A 21266-nucleotide genomic window follows, 5' to 3' on the forward strand; every position below is an offset into this window, starting at 1 on the left:
GTCTTTTGTGGTTCTGAGAGTATCTTACGTCGCTGACCCTGAGTGACCCAACGAAATGTAAAAACAAAGCTTTTTTCAATTTTTTTTCATATCTTGTTACTCTGACATTTTGTTTTTAGGTGTCAGCATAGAGCATTCATTGGCCGCCAAAAGTGTCTATAACGGTCACCTATAGTGAAAAATATTATTTGTGTAAATATCTTGGTCCAGTAAACGCCCACGATCAAATAGGATCATATAAGAATATAAAAGAACCAAACAAGAGTATATAAGAAGTTATAAAAAAAAAACTGATAAGTTTCTTATAACCTTTTATATAATCGTATATTATTCTTATATGTTCTTATGCTAATATGATCTTATCCGAGCATATATGTTTATTGGACCGAAAAGGAATTCGTCTACATACAATATTTTTAACTAGGTGAATACTCCATATAGGAATAACCTCTACCAGCACTGGGAAAGGACCTCACTTCCGATTCATGTATTTGCATAAATAAATAGCATGCCAAAAGTTATGCGGTATAAGCATGCTATAGCCGAAATAAACGTTACAGTGACCCACCATGTCATTTTGTGCTTTCAGACGAACTAATAGGCTTAGCCCACGCGAACGAGATGCGCTGACGAAAATAATCCCTGGAGAAGGGGAACAAGAGGGACAAAGGACAAACATAAATCTCCAAACACAGCTAGGTGACTGGTGAGCGACCGAAAAAATCCGCCTGGTCCGGGTATCGAACCCGGGACCTCTCCATTACAAGTGGAGCGCTCTACCAACTGAGCTAAGCAGGGGTTAGACGTCAGTAGAGCAAACGGGTTTGATTTGTAGTTTTTTTTCGTTTACTCAGAAAAGCTCATCCTTTTATAATTTTAATATATATATATATATATATATATATATATATATATATATATATATATATATATATATATATATTATTTTATCTTTTCGCTTAATTACATAGCAAAGTGTGAAACTGATTTATGCGGTTCCTCCAAAGGCCCGACATGTCGGACAACACACGTCCATCTTATAAATGGGACACATATTTTTTTCCCCTTATAGTTGGGGTTTGGTGGAGGGCAACTCTATAGTCACATCAACAGGAAAAGGCCTTTGGTTACTTCGTTTTAAAGGCACTAAAATGAACTTTACTCAGATGCTTCCAGTTTCCAGGTACGTACAGTGGCCTACGACATAATGAGTTAAAATGTGCGAATGGTGATCAGGAAGCGCGGACTATACGCAGCCTACGTACAGCGAGCGGAGGATAAAAGCAGCAGTGGCGATGTTCAACTTTGCACTCTCCACACCCTGCCCAGCGCATGATAGCATTTGTATCTCGCAGACTGCCTGGTCGCCGTTCGCGCATTCCAGCTCATATCGCAGGCCACTGTACCTCTAACTTGTGTTTAGTAAGGGTAGAAAGGAAATGGAAGACGTCTATTGAACTTGTTGTTACGAATGCATGCATGTGAAATCGTTCACTCGCCGCCCCTTTTATTCAACTGATAATCAATATAGAGTGGGCAAAACAAACCTCCGGCGCTGGTCACCGTCAATGCCCCAACAGGTGGGTCCTTGGCATTCGGGTAAGGACAACCCGTCGCCATATCTGTGCAACGACTCCGTGTGCCATTTGGAGGCGCACTACTTCGACGAGAAACTTGACGAAAACGTGGACCCCTGCGAGGACTACTACGGCCACGTGTGCTCGTCCGTCTGGGAGCGCCTCAGCGTGGACCTGCGCACAGTGCCATACCTTAGGCAGAGCCCGGGCTTCCTTTACGACGGTCTGCGCGTCTTCGCCAGTGCCTATCAGCACCAGGACGTGGACCAGGTGCGACAGAGCAAGCACCACTTTGGGCATAAGATACTGCTCTTCATCGCCAGCTGCGTCCAGGTATGTGCTGAACAGTGTATAGTCCGTCGAAGGGCGCTACAGTTGACCTATAGTATACGCGTACCTGCCCAACGTCTGGACTATCTGCGCAATCGGTCGTTTACCTTGTTATTCCAACAAAACTTAAAAACTCCCTCTCTCTTTGGTATACGAGTTTATCCCATTGTGTGCTCGAGATGCATTGCATGCAGTTCCACTTTGTCTCATTGCGCCCGACATTATCGTCGCGCCGCTGCACCTGTGGCACGTAAGTGATACTATGGCGTCATATTGCAGTGTCACGTCACGTCATGATGTCACCCGACTTACAATGTCAATTGACGTTACGATGTTACGCCATGGTGTCATCTAACGTCACGGGATGTGACCTCAGGTCACGTCAGATGACACCATGACACCGCAGTGTCACGGGGCGTCAAGTGACGCGACGTCACTATGGCAAATCATGGTGTTATATCTGAAGTCACGGTGTCACGCGCCATCATGACATGACATTCTGACGATGAGGTCGAGGTATATACATCCCCGCACGGAAGAAGTGACCACGTGCCTCGCTGGTCGTTCACCTGTGCCGTCGTGCTCGCGGTTCCAGCCGGCGTCCCGATCATTGCGCGAGACTGACTCCCTGGGCAGCGTGCTCAAGTACCTGGGCCTGGAGGGCTGGCCGTACGACTCCACGCCCCGCGGTCGCAGGGACGTGGCCCAGATCGCGGGCAAAGTGGCCGGTGCCCTGGCGCTCTTCCCGCTCGTTCGGACCACGCTGGAATCGCTGCCGCCTTCGGGGCCTAAACAACCGCCGGAGCTGCTCCTCGTGCTTGGACAGGTGCGGCAACCGACGTGTCCCCCACCGCACAGACATAGACCGGACAGGAGTACTGCGTCACCGCCTCGTATCCAACCAACGAGTCGAAGGACGTTCAAGTGTGATGGCGTTACGTAGTGGAGTTTGTTCACTGGCTTTGATTATTCTATGGGGCGTTGCCTGTCCGCGCACCTATGGACCCCTGCTCACTCAGTAAGAAGGAACTTGGCCCGCGGTGCGACGAAAGCCGTCGTAATTAGCAGCGCCCTCAAGACAATTTTCGCTTCACTATGCATACATACGTACATACACTATGCATACATACTTTATTCCGTCCTCAGAACGTCCGAAGTCTTGATGTGGGACACATACGTCCGTACAATGTGAACAACACGTATATAGGAAAATAATATGATTACGAGGTGAAGACAGATAGTCTGCAAAAGCACCCAAAGAAGTATTTGATGATATGGCATTAGAAGACAGTTGGAAACGTGAGATCGGACAAAGTTTTTCCTGAGAGCCGGGATAAAGCAAACGGGCGTGTCTACTGGAACGTAGAGGCACGTGAAAGTTAAGACGACACAGCAAGTTGCTGTCTATCTGGCCACGAATTATTCGGTGTAATAGCAGTAAGTCACGCCCAGCTCTTCGACTTGATAGCATTTGTAAGCCGAAAGTCTCGACTATGTACGCCTAGTCAGAAAAACACCTTCGTTTAAAATAACGATCATAAACGATTCGAATGAACCCCTTCCGAACTTTTTTTCAATTTGCAAAGAATCGGTTGCTGTGATAAAATTCCACACAACACTTGTGGACTCAAGCCGTTACTATGATCGTGCGTTCTTGCGATGTCCTAGTCTTTTGTTGTTTTTCCAAAGGCTCCCTCCCTTTCCATCTCCATACGCGAGAGAAGAAAAATGCTGAATGGGCTATTTGCAAGAAGGGTAGGAAGTTTCTTGAACTGTGGCGGGCACTAATGAGCAGGGTTGTAAAAGTTACTTCAGAAATGAACTTAAGATACAGTTATAGTTATTCATGCGAAAAATACCTGAGGTACATATCTAAATACTCATTGAAGAATGTACTTAAGTACATACACAGTTATTTAAAATATACTTTATATTTTCATGAAAGCGGCAAATAGTAGCGGTACGAAGATTTCGACCGGCGAAAATGTCGTGCAGAACGTTGATGGGGAACCCCCATGACGTACAAATTTGTGCATTGTAAAAGAAAAGATTTTAAAGATTTAAATGATTAATCACCGAATTAACCAAAATCAAGACTGGTATCAAAGAGTCGTCGTGAAATGTGCAAATAGACTTACAAGAACATGGTCGTTTAATGGCCAAAGTCGCAGTTGAGGAACTAAGCGTGGGGAAAGCAAAGTGTATTGGGAAAAAAATCACCACCTGACGTGCCAAGCAACGTCGTTGCATGCCATCTCACACCGATTCGGCGAAAATAAGCAAATTGCTACAAATCATAGAAGATACCTTCTCTGCTAAAAATTATAAAAGATACCATCTCTATGTCCTGATGTATCTTCCAAATTATGAGAAAATATTTGGAATTAGGCCCCTTTTTTTACTAAGGGGATACACGAGCACAAGTTCAAAACAACTTAATTTGTAGTTGCGTCATCGCCAGAAAACCGCAATCCCCCATGGACCTTTGGCAGTATGTCATCTTTTATAATTTCGCTGCTCTATTCGCCCTTTCGAACAAGTGCCCAATCGATGTGCTTTTTTGCTCTATTTTTTTTTTGCTGGTAACGGGTTACTTATTTCAGTAACATAGTAACGTGTTCGTTGCATTTTGCAAGTAAAAACGATGAACGTAATTGCGTAAATATTCTCGAGTAACGTATAGGATTACGTTACTCATTATATCTCGTTGTCAAGACTTCCACGAGCGAAAAAAAACAAAAAAACATTTCGCATTTTTTGTGTTTTCAGACACCGAGCAATAACTTTTTATGAACCAGAATTCTGGTAACTTCGCCTCAAGCACTTTTCAAGCCCTGGGAATCCGAAAAGGCTGATATAATTTCTCAGCGTACGGTCCTAATGAAGGAAGCACCTCGCTTTAAGTTTGAGGCAGCGTTTTGCGCACCCCTCTCTTGACCGCGCTGCTTCGGCGTTAGGACGTTTTCTGGCTCAAGTCTAGTTACTCTTCCTGAAAGTTAACAATACCCTTCAAACAATCAAAGCCTCCTTCAATAGGAGTAGAAAACATGTCTTCAGGAGAGACGAAAACAACTAAAGGGTCGTGAACGCGCTATTGAGGAGGTGATACATTATCCTACCAGAACAAGTAATGCAGAAATGACGTGCATTACAGTTTAGTGTTATTAACGTGTTACTTTTGTTTGCAGGTTACGTAGGGGCGGTAACGCACCACTTTTATTTGTAACGAGTAACGTCTTTCGTTACTTCTTTTCGGTAGCGCCTACAACGCAGTGCGCAGTCGACGATCGCATGCCGTCTCATGCTGTCAAAATTAATAATAATAACAATAATAATAATAAAAATAATAATATTAATTTATTTATCGTCATTGTGATGAAGGGAGGCCGGGAAAAAAGCGGAAAGGAACAGCCTGACAAGCCTACGGCCACCTACAAAAAAAAAAAAAAAAAAAAAAAAAACGGCAGCAAGAAAAAAAAAAAAAAAAAAAAAAACATTTAAACCGGAAATTTAAAAGTCAATCTTCAACACTTTTTTTTTTTGTTGCATTAACTGTACAAACTTTGCGGTTGTTTAGCTACTGTTCAAATCACTATTTATAATGCTGTTGAGTAAATTCGGTGGGGTGTATTTGAGTATTTGCTTACCATAATTTGTTCGGTGAGGGATCATCCTCCAACATTCAGTATGACGAGTAGGATGGGCCTGAATGTTTTTGGCCAGTGTTCAAAAATCAGCTAAAAAGCGAGAATTCTTTTTTTTTTTTTTATCTAACGTTTAATTTTTAATTGTATGAATTTTGTGCAGTAACATTGCGAAGCGTGTAAATAAATCAGCAGTGTGAGAGTCATGGGGAACGTTACAGACAATTCTGATTATTTCCTTTTGGAGTAAAAATATCTTATCTAAATTTGAAACGTGGTCGTGTCCCATATATGGTGACAATAAGTTAAATATCAGTAAAAAAGGGAGTTGTAAATAAGTAATAGTACAAAAATTGGCAGGACAGATCGGTTACCATCTAACTCGACGATGCAAGAAAACTTATTGGTGACGCCATTTACGTAATGGTCCCACAACATGTTCTCAGAAAACATTATGCCGTGTGTTTTAAAAGAACACACAGTTCAAATGCGGAAGGCAAGGGGAGGCACTCACTGGATCGAATAACGTTTTAGCGTACACCGACGTTTCACCGAATGACACTTTAGCGAATAGTCGGCCGCTGCAAAGCGGCGTTTACGGGTCGGCCAAGTGGGTAAACTATTTTGTAATGAGCCGCCGCAGACTGCCGCCGCGAAGCGGCGCAAACGCAGCACGGGGAAGTGGGTTAACACGCGCCCCCGTTATTCGCTGAAACGTCGATTCGCTCGAATGTCGCTGTTTGCTAAAACGTCATTCGCTCATATGATATGGACCCAGAAGGATACTAGGTATAATCTCCATGCTAGACGCTTGAGGTCTACCTACTATATATTTTTTTTTTCAATCAGTCAATAAGAGCTCGGCGTTCTGGCATCATCGCAACACCTGTGCAACAAGCAGACGAACTGGCGCTCCGCAAAAACATCCTATTTAAGATTAGGCTGGTATTGTAGGAGACTTGTTTATTTTTAGGACGAAATATAATGGCTTTCGTTTTGCTTGTGTTAATTATCGGTGAGTTTTCATTTGCCCATGAACTTCATTTGGATAATGTTTTATTTGCAAGAGTAACAAGTAAATTTGGATCGTCGACGGAAAAATATAAGGGTGTATCGTCGGCATACATAACGAGTTTTACTTCGTTGTCACTATTAACTATATCATACACATATATGTAGAATAGGAGCGTACCTAATATGTTACCCTGGGGAACACCAGAAGTAATTGGTTTAACTATAGAACGAACACGATTTAAATGTGCATATTGTTGTCTATGTTTAAAGTACGAACGCAAAAGTGTTAGTGCGCGACCGCGAAAACCATACAGTTCAAGTTCGTGTTGTCGGATACCACGATTTAAACCATCAAAGGCTTTGGTGAAATTTATAAATACACCTAGAACTTGCTTTCTATTCTCGAAGTTTTCTAGATTAAATTATTTTTGTACTAAATGTGCTGCTTCCGTTAAAATATATTTTCTAAAGCATAATTGTGCGGTGTTGGGATTTTTCGATGCTCTCTACTGTTTCTTTTAGAGTCATGAGACCAGTGGCTTCACTAGAATCAGCGGCGACCCCCCCCCCCCCCCCCCCTTCTCGTGGCCCTCGTAACCCGCCGCGCCACCCCCCCCCCCCCCCCCCCCCCCCCCCGGAGCGCTGCACCCGGAGCGGTCCGCCCCAGCCCACCTTGTGGCGCCACTGTAGGCTGACCAGTTTGGCGTTTATGCCCGCAAGGATAACTACAGTGTTATGGTCCTCTTTTGGTTTGCCTTTTTGGCTGCCCTTCCCGTCGTGTTTTTTGCAGTCGTCGCACCTCCATGGCTTCTTAAATCTGTCGTCCGCACTAAAGTCGTTTCTGAGATCGTCTGGTCTTGGGGATGACTCATTCTACGGGATCTTAGCATCCCAGATATAGAAAAATTATGCTCGTGCTACGTCTATTTCCCCGCTAAAAATGTGATAGAAGTTCGTGCCACGCCCCTTTCTGAGCGCCTGCGCTTGCGATTGGCTGACGCGTCCCCGTCGTCACGCCGCCGGCGCCTCCGCTGAAATCTGTGCTCCAGATTTTTCCGCTCAGAAAGGGGTGTGGCACGAACTTCGCTCGCATTTTGAGTAGGGAAATAACGTCGGCACGAGCATAATTTTTAGATTTCTGGAAGGCTAAGATCCCGCAGAATGAGTTATCACCAAGAACAGACGTTCTCAGAAACGTCTTTTGTGCACCACTTAAAGACCTTTACGATTATGACCGAACAATCCCCCAGGTGGTATAGGCATTTGCACTCGATGGACATCCAGTGCAAATGCGTGTTCATTATGGGAGCACGGCAAGCAACTGAGACCATCTGAATTTATCTCGATTTTTGTTATTCCTGACTGAATGTGCCCTTCGGCTCCACGTTAGCCCGTCTATGCTTGCCCGTTCTTATTTTCTATAATTTGGCTAAAGAGGACAAAAATACCTGCAAAAATAACTTCACTAAGTTACAAGCTAGTGGGCAATGTACCTAAGATATGGGTAAAGATACAAAGAAATAAAAGTGCATAGGTTTGCACCTTATAGATACAACACAGGTACCTAGTTACCGATTTGTAATTACTTGTTCCGAGGTACTTTACAACCCTGCTAATAAGTTTAATGGCCGGAGGCACTCCCCTCATAAGGGGTCACGGTGCCCAATTTATGTCCTCATTAAAATATATCTTCATTTAGTGTAACAAAGGTCGGATTGGAACTATTGGGATATTATAGAACGAACTACACCGACTTGACTTCACAAACGGAGCAGTTGAATCAGACGAAGCGCGTGTCTCCTGTGCAGGAGACATCATCAGTGATGCCATAATGACACGGTTAAGAAAGCGGTAGTTGTCTTGCCTTCTTATTCTTGCCACCTCGGCATTACTGATGATATCTATACTGTATGAGAAACCAAACGTCTGGTTCGATTAAACTTATTTTTAAAGTCAAGTCGGTGTCATTAATGTTATAATGATGAGTACCGGCTTTTGGAACATTTTTGTTCCAAATGCCAGCCTGCAAGTTAGGGTTTTTTCCACGATTGCCAAAGTTAGGGGGGGGGCTCCGTTTAAATTACTACAGCAAGGTTGCCGACTGCAGCTGGACAGGATTATGGTCCTTTTCTCTCGTTTCTTTTTGCAAGCTAAGCAATCATTTTTCAGATTGATGTTTAACTGTGAATGCACTAACGAAGACATTCATTGGGAGCGCGTGAACGCAGCCGACCCTGCCTCTGGAGCGGCACCGGCACCTGGACGAAAGCCGCGCGATGGACTGGTACCGAGACCTGGTGGCGCGGGCGGTGCGCCTCTTCTACGCCGGCAAAGACCACGAGAGCATCGTCGGCGCCATCGTGGGCCTGGAGAGGCAGCTGGCCCAGTCCCTGGAAAGCATGCCGTCCAGGAAGCGCCTACCGCTGTTCAAGGTGCTCGCCGTTCGTTGGACGTGCGGAACTATGCACCCGGAAGAAACACCACACGCTTGTGTTCCCTTCTAATTCAATTGCCGAAGCCTGTGACCAGCCTCCCCTATCCTCACGATGATGGTTACAAGTTAAGAAGCTAGGAGAAGCTCCTCCCACGAGCGTGATGCGCCGGTTTCGAATCCCTCCGCAGTCGAAAGAAGAGTTCACTGGAAACGCTCCTTGTTCCGCTTCAATGGATAGATATTGGCTACAGAGCATAGGCGTAGACTTCGGGGGGACATCAAAGCTCGCGCCCGCGCCCCCCCCCCCCCCCCCCCCCCCCCCCCCCCCGGGCCCGGGCCATGATCCTTACCGAGACACTGTTTACGTGCCATGTAACGAACTTCTAGTAGTGGCATGTAAACAAAATGACGCCCACGTTGCCTTTATTGAGAAAATACATGGGAAATAGAATCCCAGCATGCTTTCGTTAGCTTCAATGTCCAGTTCTGGCGAAAAGGTAACGCTCAGAATCCCCCCCCCCCCCCCCCCTCGGGAGGACTTCTCAGCCTGCCCCCCCCGGGAAAATAGAAAGTCTACGCCGCTGCTACAGAGTGATGCCAACTTGTCTCCGATCCCACTTTTTAAGAAAGCGACCTTTGTATTCATTGGAGGGAGAACCGAGCCCCTGAAAGCAGCCCTTGTATCCATCGGAGAAGGAAGCTAATCCCCGAAAGTCGTATTTGTTTCCATCGGAGGGGGAAAACTCTAATCTCCCTCTCGTGGCTTCCACAATGCTAAGTGAAAGTCGAAAGATAAAGCAAATATGTACAGAAAGGCAAGACCCTCCTCGCGCGTTGGCCGCGACGTCACGGAGGGATATATGATTCCCTTTGAGGGGCATTCGGGGCGCAAGTCATAACAAAATCAAAAACAGCGCGAAGGCGAGGACAAAGTAAGAGGAAACCGACTGGACACAGCGCATGTGTCCTGTCGGTCACATTTTACTTTCTCCTTGTCTTTGCGCTGTTTTTGATTTTATTATATCTGTATACCAGCTATGCCCGAAACTTCAACGATGAGCAAGTCACTACAATCTACGATGAGATGTTGCCGAATGACGGTCCGAAAATGAGTTTAAACCTAAAAAAAGGATGCGATCACGTAAAATGCAATGCTCAGCCTCACATCGCACACTTCATTTATGTGGTAATTGACAGCTTAGTGAATGCAGCGGGTGGCGAGTCCGTGGCATTTTTCGCCGTGATTAAGTATCTGTGTCTCCATGTTCCGCAGGAGATGACTCAAAAACGTTTTCTAGAGCGTAGGCCTCAACATATTTTAGGCGCCGCCATTCACCAAACTCCCTCCCTCCATTGCAATGATTCGCTATCTGGGTGCTTTGCAAAAAAGTAAACGCATAGGCACTTTCTTTTTTTTCGTGTGTAAGGCGAGTTTTGACTTGCACACATGTCTTTTAGATGTCCCTGTCCAGTATTCCTTCGGGGGACCGCTGGGACTGGGTGGCGTTCGCCAACGCGGTCCTCAAGGGCAGCGCGGCCCTGAGTTCCAGCCAGCGGGTGGCCGTCCGGTCGATGCTGTTCCTGCAGCGACTGGCCCGCATCACACACGGCGCTGCGCCCGCCGTGCTCCTCAACTACCTCGGCTACCGGGTGCTCCTGGCCATGTCGCCGCTGCTGCCCACCAGTGCCGAATTCCTGGTGGGTCGTCCCGCTCCTGTCGGAGTTGGAATGGAGCCTAGACACCTCGCCGTCGATGATTACCCATGGGCAAAACATGTCGAGTTACTGGGACGTCTGGACGCACGCGCGACGTCCGATGTTTCGGAAAGAGTACTGCGCATGCGCTAGCTCTTTTCCCACCTAGCGTTGGAGGCTGGCGCGTGTGCCTCGGATTAAGCGGGAGCACAGGCGGAGTTGCAAACGACACTCGCGTACGCTACCCTCCAGGCCGGTTTCGAGAGCGGAAGAACGTTCCTCCGAAGTTCATACGCCCCCGCGCTTGGAGCCTTCTTTATGCGAAAACGGTCCTTTCTTTTTTTTTTTTTTGACCGGTTTAACGTGGATGGTGCGCTGGGAAGAAAATGAGCACGGCAAAGATGTAAAGGAACAAATTAAGTGCATTCAAGTGACTGTAATTAGTTACCAGTGTCAGCAACTATAGATACTTCCCAAGTTCCAATGAAATGTTTTAGTAACTGTTAGCGTAAGTCTTAGTTTAGTCCGGTAACCGTCAACTTCTCAAAATTACGTTGACAAATGCCCACACACAAACAAACAAATGACGAAAACTCAACCGTGATGAGCGAAACACAATTAACGAACAGTGCCAGGCTGCCAATTGTATGGGGAGTATTCACTGGCGGCCATATTTGTGGGTAGAGCACCCACAAATATGGCCGCCATTAGAGCGCATGCTCAAAACGAGCCCACATTAATAGGCTGCTAAGACCGGCAATCTTGAGGGTGCGGAATGCACCTTACAAAAGAACTGTGGAATCTCGCCATCAGCACGCGCTCAGCAGCCGCGCACACAGCTATGGCCGCCAGTGAATACTTCCTATAGGGCCTTGTCAAGCTGCACTGTTGCAGCCTTTGTCTCCTGTCCTCGTAACTCCTATTGTCATATTTTACACGTTGGAAATCGTGCAGCTGCAAAACAGTCGCAGGACTCCTATACGGCGGAAAGTACTTTAGAAGTCATGGTAATAAAACCCGAGACTCAGGTTTTATTACCACGAGTCACCAGCAGCTAGCTTGTTTTTCAAGTATTGCTGCAGTTACTTTAGAAGTACCTGTTATCGCTCACTTTTGATACGTTTTCGTGACGAACTTCAACGCTAACTGTCGTCACTGACAGGATGGGAACGAAGGTGCTTCGGTGATCCCGCCTTCTGCGCGCTTCCCCTACCTTCGACGAGGCTTCGGTGTCTCGTAAGCGTCGAGCGTGCTGCTAAAGCACAGTGGAAGGCAAAAAGTGCGTGCTGGAGGCGGGACCTTCCGTAGAGACGTCCTGTCCTTCTCGCGCGGTCAGTGATTACGCATTTGTGAGGGTGCAAAAATTGTTTACATTTTACCTCAGGTCGTTGATGTATACTTAACAAACGCGTACGTACATATGCGTCACGCATGCTGCGCGCGTTCCAGTAAAAAAAAAAATAATAAAAAGAAAGAAAAAATAATGTATTTATAACAAGTTTTTTTTTTTTTTTTTGTAAGAATGTAAAGTAAAATTAAAAAAAAAAAGTATGTCGGCGCTTCACTTGTCTGCGTAATTGGTAATTTTAAAATGAACGAGAGATATTAAAAAAGGCACAGATTAAGGAAGCAATTAGTCCCCGGTCTTTTCCTTTGTTGATTTTTTTACACTGTAGCAAGTAAAAAATAAAAAAAAAGAACCGCTGCTAGGGAACGAGTGTAACGAGTTTATAAAAAGAAGTTGACCCTCGTTTAGCAGATGTCCTGGGTGACAAAACGTGGGCTAGATTTCACTTCCAACTATAATTACAACCTGTAGTACTTCTTTTTAATATATACTGAGCTTGAGAGCATTTCTACCCTGTTGCAGGTTAATAAAAAACAGGACAAGTTCCTTCCTCAAATCCCTCCGCTCTTTCCACGTAGCGAGCGCTGGAGAGGAAGCGAGTCCCTTCTCGCCTCCTGCCCTATGTTCACTGAGGGGAGGGTATTGCGGGAATCTCTTGCCCTTGGTCAGACATAATGAGGGAAAGAGCGCGTGAGCTAGGGTAGCTTCAACACGTTTTTGTGTTTCGGAAATTGCGTATTTCGTGACGTCGCGCTGGTTCCTTGCGGCTTCCGGGCGCGCAGAAGAAAGATGGATGGTTTCAACTTTTTCTCAACGCGCATAAAAACGCGCTGTGACGTAGTAGAGCGCTCCTCTCCCAAATCCTCTCCCGGCCAATCGGGTGAGGGCACCAGTTCCGGCTTTAATGAGGCGCTCTGGTTGGGGCTCTGGCCACCATTGCACAGGGGCGGATTTAGAGAGGGAGGGGGGCGATTCCTCCTAAGCTCTCCAAGGTTAACTTTTTTAAATGAAAACGTTTATATACACCGGCCAAAAGCTTAATTTTTGGTTCTATGGCAAATATTGGGTCAACAAAATAGATCTGAGCAACGTTTAGGCCGTAACGTCATATCTCAGCAGACCCCCCCCCCCCCCCCCCCCCCTCCTTCCCTAAGTCTGACCCATACATCCGCCCCTGCACATGCAAGCTACGAAGACATGGCCAGAAGCGCTGCCTTTTCACGCGCCCTCTCTCCCATTATGCCTGACCCAGTGATAGTTTGTTTTCCCCAAAGTTCGATGTTTACCCAACACAACGACCATGGATTTGCTTATTTATGTGATGTAATAAGTATTGACAATAAATAAACGGAGAGGGAGCGACGTTGGCGGGACGCGACACTCTCGTGAAAGCAGTCCTCAGAGGATACGAGCTTGACCCACTTCGGCCTTTGCGCTGAACAGAGTCACATGCACGATGACGCTGCATTGTTCACCCAGCGGAATGCTGACGCATTGTTCAGCTACGGCTGCCGAGCGCTGCGTCATTGTCGTTGACCCAGAAGTGCAGTTCTAAAGTTAGCCTCATGGGGCACAGCGGTTGAAGAAGAGCAAGGCGTGGCAAGCTCTCGACCTGTTATTATTTTGCTATTTTGATGAATTACCCGAGACTGGGCGAGAAAACTAGAAACACCAACCGTGACAAGAGTCACTTTTTGTAGCACGTGCCCGCTAGGCCTGCAGTCTGCAGCGTACGGTCTACTCAAACTCTCTTCGAAGCGTCGCCAACTCGATAGCGATCGACTGCTTTGTGTCCCGACTTCTGTATGGGCAAAGAGAGCGCAGTTTGGATGTCGACCCGCAGGTGCCGTTGTCTGTGGAGGGCCGTCGCATCGCGGGCCTCGAGCGAGTCCAGGCGTGTGTGCAGCTCGTCGAGAAGGTGTTTGGCAGCGCGCTGACGGTGGTGCTGCGCCACGCGAACCCTTCGCTGCACCACCCGGACACCCTGCACAAGCTGTCGGGGCTCGTGGCCAGAGCCAAGCGCTCGACCCGGCGCTACATAAAACAGGTTGGTTTCTCTTGCGATGCGAGACACGCGGGTGTCGAAGCTCCCTTTGCACCGTAAGCGTGCGAGCGAAGGAGAAAAGTCTTCTCGGAGGCTCTTTTGCCAGTTATGAGTATGATCAAAGCTTTGTCGTGTCAGAAACGAAGAAAGCAAGCTGAAGGGGTAGCAATAGCATGGTTGATAACGCACTCTAACGCACGAAAACTTAAAAAAAAAAAGAAGAAAAAACGTTGGCAACACTAGTCAAATTGCCGACGTTTAGAATGAAATCATTCCGACGACCGCGCGGACACCATCCGAGTACGTGTAAAAGGGCTTTGTTTGCGTGTGTAGGCGACATGAAGTACTTTCTGTTCAGCACCACTGCCTGGTTGAATGGAACTCCGAGCAAGAGGCGAATATGTGGTGGAAGCGGTTAAGAAGAACGTAAAAAAGGAGCCTAGCCTCAGAGTTCCATCGAGTCTTTTAGGAAACTATGGTACCTGGGACACGTCTCCGAGTGTTTATCGCGTTTTCAGTTTCGGCCCCTCGATTTCCGCCTGATGACGTCATGGAAGCGTCAGGCTGTTGACTGCCGCGATCCTGGCGGTGGCACAGCTACGCAGGTGGATGTGGCAATTACCTGTTCTACCGAAAATGTCGGTTACCGGCTTAGCAGTTCACAGAAGCTCCAGAAGCCAGGGGTTGGGTAAGACGCCTCAATGAGAAACGACATCTCACTTCTCCTCTGCGTGGTGCGCACACTTTTTATATTTATATGTTTTCCCTCGCACCCGCGTGTCGACGGTAGCGCCGCTCCAAGATAGCGGTCGACTTTTCCGTACTTGGTTTCAACTCGAATCATCAGAGCGCAGTCGAAAGCTAGAACACACGCGAACACATACACACAGAATGAAAGCGAACTATCACGGATGTACTGTGTCGCAAACAATGATGAACCGTGACATTGCGTTTTTGGCGTTACTTGATTAGCGACATGGGCTTCTAGCGTCCGCTTTGGCATCATAGGTCATAGGCATTCCTTCTCTCTTCCCCTTGCAAACTCTCTTATACTTATTGTTTGCTATTTCGCACTTGTACGTCTACGGCAGTGCACCTGGGTCGCTTCAAGATGTGGCATTTTTCAATGGATTTCGTTACTTTTCCGAGGGGCTTTACGTACGCCGCGATAACAGCGACACTCAGGTTCGCTCGTATTTATGCCATAACGTCTACGAGCCACCGTCAGGATCGCGACAACGGACGGAATGACATGCCCGTACGATGCCGTGACGTAATTTGTTGCACCTCGGCACCTCATTCGAACACCGGTCGGAGACGCGAAACGTTGACTGGCGTTCTGAGGTACTCAGGAGTGTCTCCGACCTGTCCCCTTCCAGGCATCCTGGCTGTCCGGCGAAGACCTAAACCTGACGCTGAACCACGTGTCTGGGGCAAGCGTAGCGCTGCTCAGTCCGGACGACTCCCTGTCCGAAGAGGACATGGGCCAATACTTCGTGGACGTGCCTATGCTCAACGAGCGCAGCCTGCTGGAGAGCTACTTCCACATGAAGACCTCCGTGCAGCGCAAGTATTGGGCAGCGCTGCAGCGCACTCAGAACAGTGCCCCCGCAGCGGCCATGAACGCCAGCGACATCGACGTTGCGGCTCGTCTCCGCGAGCTCGGGAGCGTCAGCAGTATGGACACGTCGTATAAGTGGGTACCCCACTGTCCTCACTGCCAACACTATAAGAACAAAATAATAGTATGTCTATTTTTTTAAGGATTTGGGGGAAAGCCAATTACTGCAATCTAGGAAGGTAACTCAGCGAATGACGAGGCTGAAAATATGTTTAGAGCTAAAAGTCTACGGGGGGCTGCGACACCCGTTCACACTTTTGCGACCTTTTGAACCGAGTGCCTTGGAACCTGTTAATATCTCTTACGACGAGGAGAGGACGCTCTGGCGCCATCTATTGGGTAGCAGTGTAAACTAGGCGGTCCGGCGTAGCTTCTTTTTCTGTCGCGCATTATCCTTTCTTTCTTGGCTCGAAAAACTTTTGTCAACGTTATAAACGAGCCTTCCTTATAGGTATTACGCACATTTGACCTCGGAAATCCCGCAAAACCTTCGCTCTTGAGAATCGCAGTTCCAGGTTCACCGGATACGCCAGCGTGCCAGTGTGTTCTCTCGTCCTAAGAAATTTTAAGAGGTTTCAACAAGTCTCGTCTCTCTCTGATGTATTCGGTTGCAAGTGTGTGAAGGGGCCTTAAGCATGATGTTTCACATGCCTATGACATGTATTAAAATCGTCTGGTGGGCTAGTTGGTAATACATATTTGTAAAATTAGCACAAAGACAAGGGAGGAAGAACGCAGAGACAGGATAGAGCGCTACTTACTACTGGTGTTTATTACAAAGTGAGAGAAAGACAAAAGAAGTGCTGACAGTGTTTGTCATTATTCCTCTCTCTCCGGCCCCTTCCTTTACTGACAATTTGTCATGTCTTTTTGTTTATGTGTCTTTCTCCTTTAGCTGTCGGTACTTCTTTCTTGTCTTTCTCTCACTTATTAATAAACGCCTTCTGTAAGTAGCGCTCTATCCTGTCTTCAGGTTTTTCCTATCTTGTCTTCGCCCTAATTTCACCAAGAAGCTTACGCCATGCTCAGACTTCGTTTTTAGGTCTAAGCATGTATTCAGCTTCGTCGTTCGCCGAATCTCAAAATTGTATTCTCAGAGTAGGCCTTTGCTCGGATACTTCTGTTGTTTGTCGTGATTGGCTGTCTCCGTGTTCTGCGGGAAAGTGAACTCACAGGCTTTTTGAGTGTCAAAAAGCACTGGTTACTGGATGGTCCGAGGGTAGCGCGCGTTCAATACTCGTTGCTGGATATGAAACGGGCTCCACGATTGGCTGCGTGCAGTCACGTGGTGGAAACGGTCGATTATAAGTGGAGAAGCTCCGCCTACGACACCTCTTATTCATAGGGCCTCCATTTTTGGGTTTCGAATGGCTAGATAGGTCAGAGGTGTAGAGGAGAAACGTGGAGAGTTTTGGCAGTCGGTATTCGCAATACTTCGAGACCTCTTGTACTATTTGTAGGCTGAATTAGTAAATATATCGTAATCCACTGCGTTGTTTTTTTCTCTATCTTTAAAATGATTTTTTTCTTTTTGTAGAAGGGCATTTATTTTACTTGTTCGTCTTCGTTTGCTTTTCACCCTGTCTCCGACCCAAGGATAACAGGCGAGCAGACACGGGAAAAGGGGCTTATGCGACTTGTGGGCAGAGACCTTCGTGCGCTTTTTATGTTGCAAAAGGCCGTAGTTTCAAGTTCGTTCCGCTCCCGAAAGCGAATTCGCCTACTCACTGGTCGAGATCGTCGGGCTAAATCACTGCGGCCCCGCGCGGGTTACCTGATGCGTCCTATCCCGACCACACACGAAAAGTGGTCCTGAAGTGACAGCAAATGACGTCACAAGAGAGCAGTAGTGTCAAGCTATCGGATGTCTCGATCCTGGCGGTTGATCGTATAGGAGTGCTGGCGAACGCGAGATGTCGCCGTCGTCACGGCGTTTCAACTCCTGGCTGCCGAAGCTTCCTTGGACTGTCGCACTGGGGAGCGACCTGTAGCAAAACAGGCGCTTGCCACATTCACCTGCGCCGCTGTGACACCGCCAGGATTGCGATCGGCGACAGCATGATACTTCTATGACGTCATCAGGTGAAAATCCAACGTCCACTTCTTTGGATACGATAGATACACCGGTCGAAGACGCGTTCCAGGCACAACACTAAAGGCCCGTTCAAACTCTTGCGACCTCTTAAACCTGGGTTTCTTAAAACTTCCTAAGGCGCGTTCACACTCTTGCGACTGCTTGCGACCTCTTAAACCTGGGTTCCTTAAAACTTCTTAAACCAGAGAACACACTGGCGCCATCTATTGGGAAGCAGTGTAAACTCGGCGGTCCGGCATATTTTTTTTTATTTCTCGCGCAATATCCTTTCTTTTTTGGCTCAAAAAACTTTTGTCAATGTTATAAACGAGCCTTTCTATGGGTATTACGCACATTTGACCTCTGAAATCCCGCAAAACCTTCGCTTTTGTGAAATGCAGTTCTAGGGTCACCGCATAGATGGCGCCACAATGTCGGTGTGTTCCCTCATTCTAGAAACATTTAAGAAGTTGTAAAGGCCCGTTCACACTCTTGCGACCGAGTACGACTGAGAGAGACGAGATCTCTTACAACTTCCTAAATGTTTCTAGAATGAGGGAACACACTGACATTGTGGCGCCATCTATGCGGTGACCCTAGAACTGCATTTCACAAAAGCGAAGGTTTTGCGGGATTTCCGAGGTCAAATGTGCGTAATACCCATAAAAAGGCTCGTTTATAACATTGACAAAAGTTTTTCGAGCCAAAAAAGAAAGGATATTGCGCGAGAAATAAAAAAAAAAATATGCCGGACCGCCGAGTTTACACTGCTTCCCAATAGATGGCGCCAGTGTGTTCTCTGGTTTAAGAAGTTTTAAGGAACCCAGGTTTAAGAGGTCGCAAGCAGTCGCAAGAGTGTGAACGGGCCTTAAGAGATCTCGTCTCTCTCAGTCGTACTCGGTCGCAAGAGTGTGAACGGGCCTTAATGCTCTGTCGGCGATTTAGGTCAGGAAACTACGGCTGTAAATATTCCTGAGCCGAGTTTCTTATTTGCCTTATTGTCGGCATTTATACGTAAGTTCCAGCCAAAGCCAAAGAAAGCAGCCGTACGTGACGGCGCGGATCGCTCTGCCGCTTCTCTGCGCGGCTTGGCGTGTCCTCAGGTGAAGCACCCTTTTCAGGCGAGGGAGCGCGAAGTGTCGCTGCGAGTCCGAAGTTCCGAACGTGGCGCGTGCCCTGTTTTCCCGTAAGTCCATTTCCCCTCTGAAGTTAATGAGATTGCAGCATTAGTTGATAAGAACTCCGAAGAACGAATCGCGAATTCAGTGTCGGAAGCGGCAGTATCAACTGCCGCTTCTGCAGCCGTTAGTCTCTGCCGTGAAATAACACGAGTGAGAACGTCTGCGATCGACTGCTCGGCAAGGCTCTCGTGGACAGAAGAAACACTATTTACAGGCACTGTAAACACTGCCCGAATGTTTATTTTAGTGTGAGTTCTATTTCTGTTCGGTCACGATATTGATTCTGCACGGCGTAATGCAACATATTTGGGAGCGTCTGCCGGCCGCGCCCGTAACTCCCGAGAGATCCGGAAAACAGGACATTGGGCAAAAATTATTTGAGGCTAGCGAATCGGCTACCGCTTCGGCGGCGCTGGAACGTCCATACGTCCCATTCTTACTAAAGCCGTCCTCGCACCCAAGGCGTGCTATGGAGTCGTGTGTTTCAACCTCACGCACACGCAACACCCTCTAAGGACTCTACACCGAGAGAGCTTACGCGCCATCACAGAGCAACCTACACTCTTAAAAAAAGGTTCCCAAGAGGGTAGAACAACCAACTTTTACACCCTAAATCTGGTAATAAATTTAAAAAGTGTAAAAACTGCGCAAAAAGACACGGACAGGGAACAAGTACACACACGGAGCGCTGACTTTCAACTATTTAATTTCTGAAAAAAGACGCCCACCGTCGTACCCACATATATTCAATCGCATCACATCACGTACGTCACATCATATCAACTGAAGATTTAGACAAAAACCGCTCGTGAACGCTCTCCCTCTATTTGTTTATTTGACTGTGAACTTGCGTTCATCAGCAGTTTTCGACACAATGATCAGTTGATACGATGTGACGTACGTGAAGTAATTTGATTGGATGTATGTGGGCACGACGGTGGGCGTCTTTTCTCAGAAATTAAACAGTCGAAAGTCAGCGCTCCCTGCGTGTACTCCTTCCCTGTCCGAGTCTTTCTGCGCTGTTTTTACCCTTTTGAAATGCAAAACCAACTAGCCCAACTCACCACTGTGCTGATGAGGAAGGAAGTGCCTTACCTCCTCGAGAAAAACAGATACTAGCGCCCCCTATTTGAAATGCCGTTTTAGGAGGTAATGTTAGCCCCCACGTCACTTTCGTCGTTCTCCTCTAGATTTCACTTGGAGCGGGCTGCTCCCGCTCCAAGAGATTATAGAAGAGAGAGCGAGCAACCACCACCAACAACGACGACTGGTACCTAGAACAGGCCAGGGCATCGTGCGGCGTAGCACGCCTAACGGGGAATTACCGCCACTATTACCGCCGTGCATCCCACCGTGGAAGGACGTGTTGTGCGGGTGCCCAAGCCCTTTTCCGGGCGAAGCAGCAGAGAACACCACGGAAGCGAGCGCGGACCTAACTGAAGGAGTGATCTTCACTAATCCGGCATGGGGCGAAGAGGCGATTCGCGCTACACTCTAAAGAAAGCCCGTGCGCCTACTTTCCCGCACAGCACTCCGAGGGCCAATCACCGCAGCTTACGGGAACAGTTCAGCGAATGACGATGCCACAACTTACGTTTAGACCAAAAAACGCAGTCTGAGTTGTGACATTAAGAAATGCAAGCGTGACGTTTCGCACTGCTTAATGTCACAACTCAGACTGCGTTTTTTGGTCTAAACTTATGTTCTGGCATCGTCATTCGCTGAACTGTTACCGTAAGCTGCGGTGATTGGCCCTCGGAGTGTTGTGCGGGAAAGTAGGCGCACGGACTTTTTTTAGAGTGATACGCTGGTGTGCGTCGATGGCCTCTCACGTGCGGCACGCACGCGCCATTCCATTTCTCTCGAGAAAGCGAGCGTGTGCCGCTTCGAACTCGAAGCGGCACACGCTCCGTGGCTTCGAAGCCGTGGCTTCGAAGCCACGGAAAACATAAAGGAAAGGTATGCCGACTCAACAATTCGCAAGTTTACAATGTTCACAGACCGCAGAGTGTCTGTCATCCGACTCGGGCGCACGCCTCGCACAGGCACGGCATGCCACCGCATCGAGGCCGACTGCCGCCTGCCGCCTGCCGCAAAGTACTCGCAACATTGCGGTGCGAGTAGACTGGGTCCCGGGACACGCGGGCGGAATGGCCAACGAAACCGCACACGCGTGGGCGAGCGAGCGCCAGGAGCACCGCTGTTACCCGAGCTTCCCGGTCCCGCTGGCACGACACGGCTCCGATCCGCTGGACATCGAGGCGACGGCCGATCAAGCGGCGAAGCAGCGACCACGAAAGCGCA

At 47.7% G+C, this 21266-nt stretch overlaps 1 protein-coding gene across 3 annotated transcripts in view; it reads left to right on the forward strand.

Annotated features, from left to right (window-relative positions):
* Positions 1 to 21266, forward strand: part of LOC8024648 (neprilysin-1-like) — a 30015-nt gene that overhangs the window by 5955 nt on the left and 2794 nt on the right. For all 3 annotated transcript variants that reach the window (XM_040220204.2, XM_040220205.2, XM_040220206.2), the window contains exons 3-8: positions 1581 to 1910; positions 2503 to 2733; positions 8794 to 8997; positions 10458 to 10697; positions 13886 to 14089; positions 15466 to 15782. In XM_040220204.2, coding sequence (XP_040076138.2) covers positions 1581 to 1910; positions 2503 to 2733; positions 8794 to 8997; positions 10458 to 10697; positions 13886 to 14089; positions 15466 to 15782 — 1526 coding nt within the window. The remainder of the gene's footprint in view (positions 1 to 1580; positions 1911 to 2502; positions 2734 to 8793; positions 8998 to 10457; positions 10698 to 13885; positions 14090 to 15465; positions 15783 to 21266) is intronic.

Source organism: Ixodes scapularis, unplaced genomic scaffold (genome assembly GCF_016920785.2).
Source record: "Ixodes scapularis isolate PalLabHiFi unplaced genomic scaffold, ASM1692078v2 PGA_scaffold5__190_contigs__length_132052651, whole genome shotgun sequence".
Classification (NCBI taxonomy): domain Eukaryota; kingdom Metazoa; phylum Arthropoda; class Arachnida; order Ixodida; family Ixodidae; genus Ixodes; species Ixodes scapularis.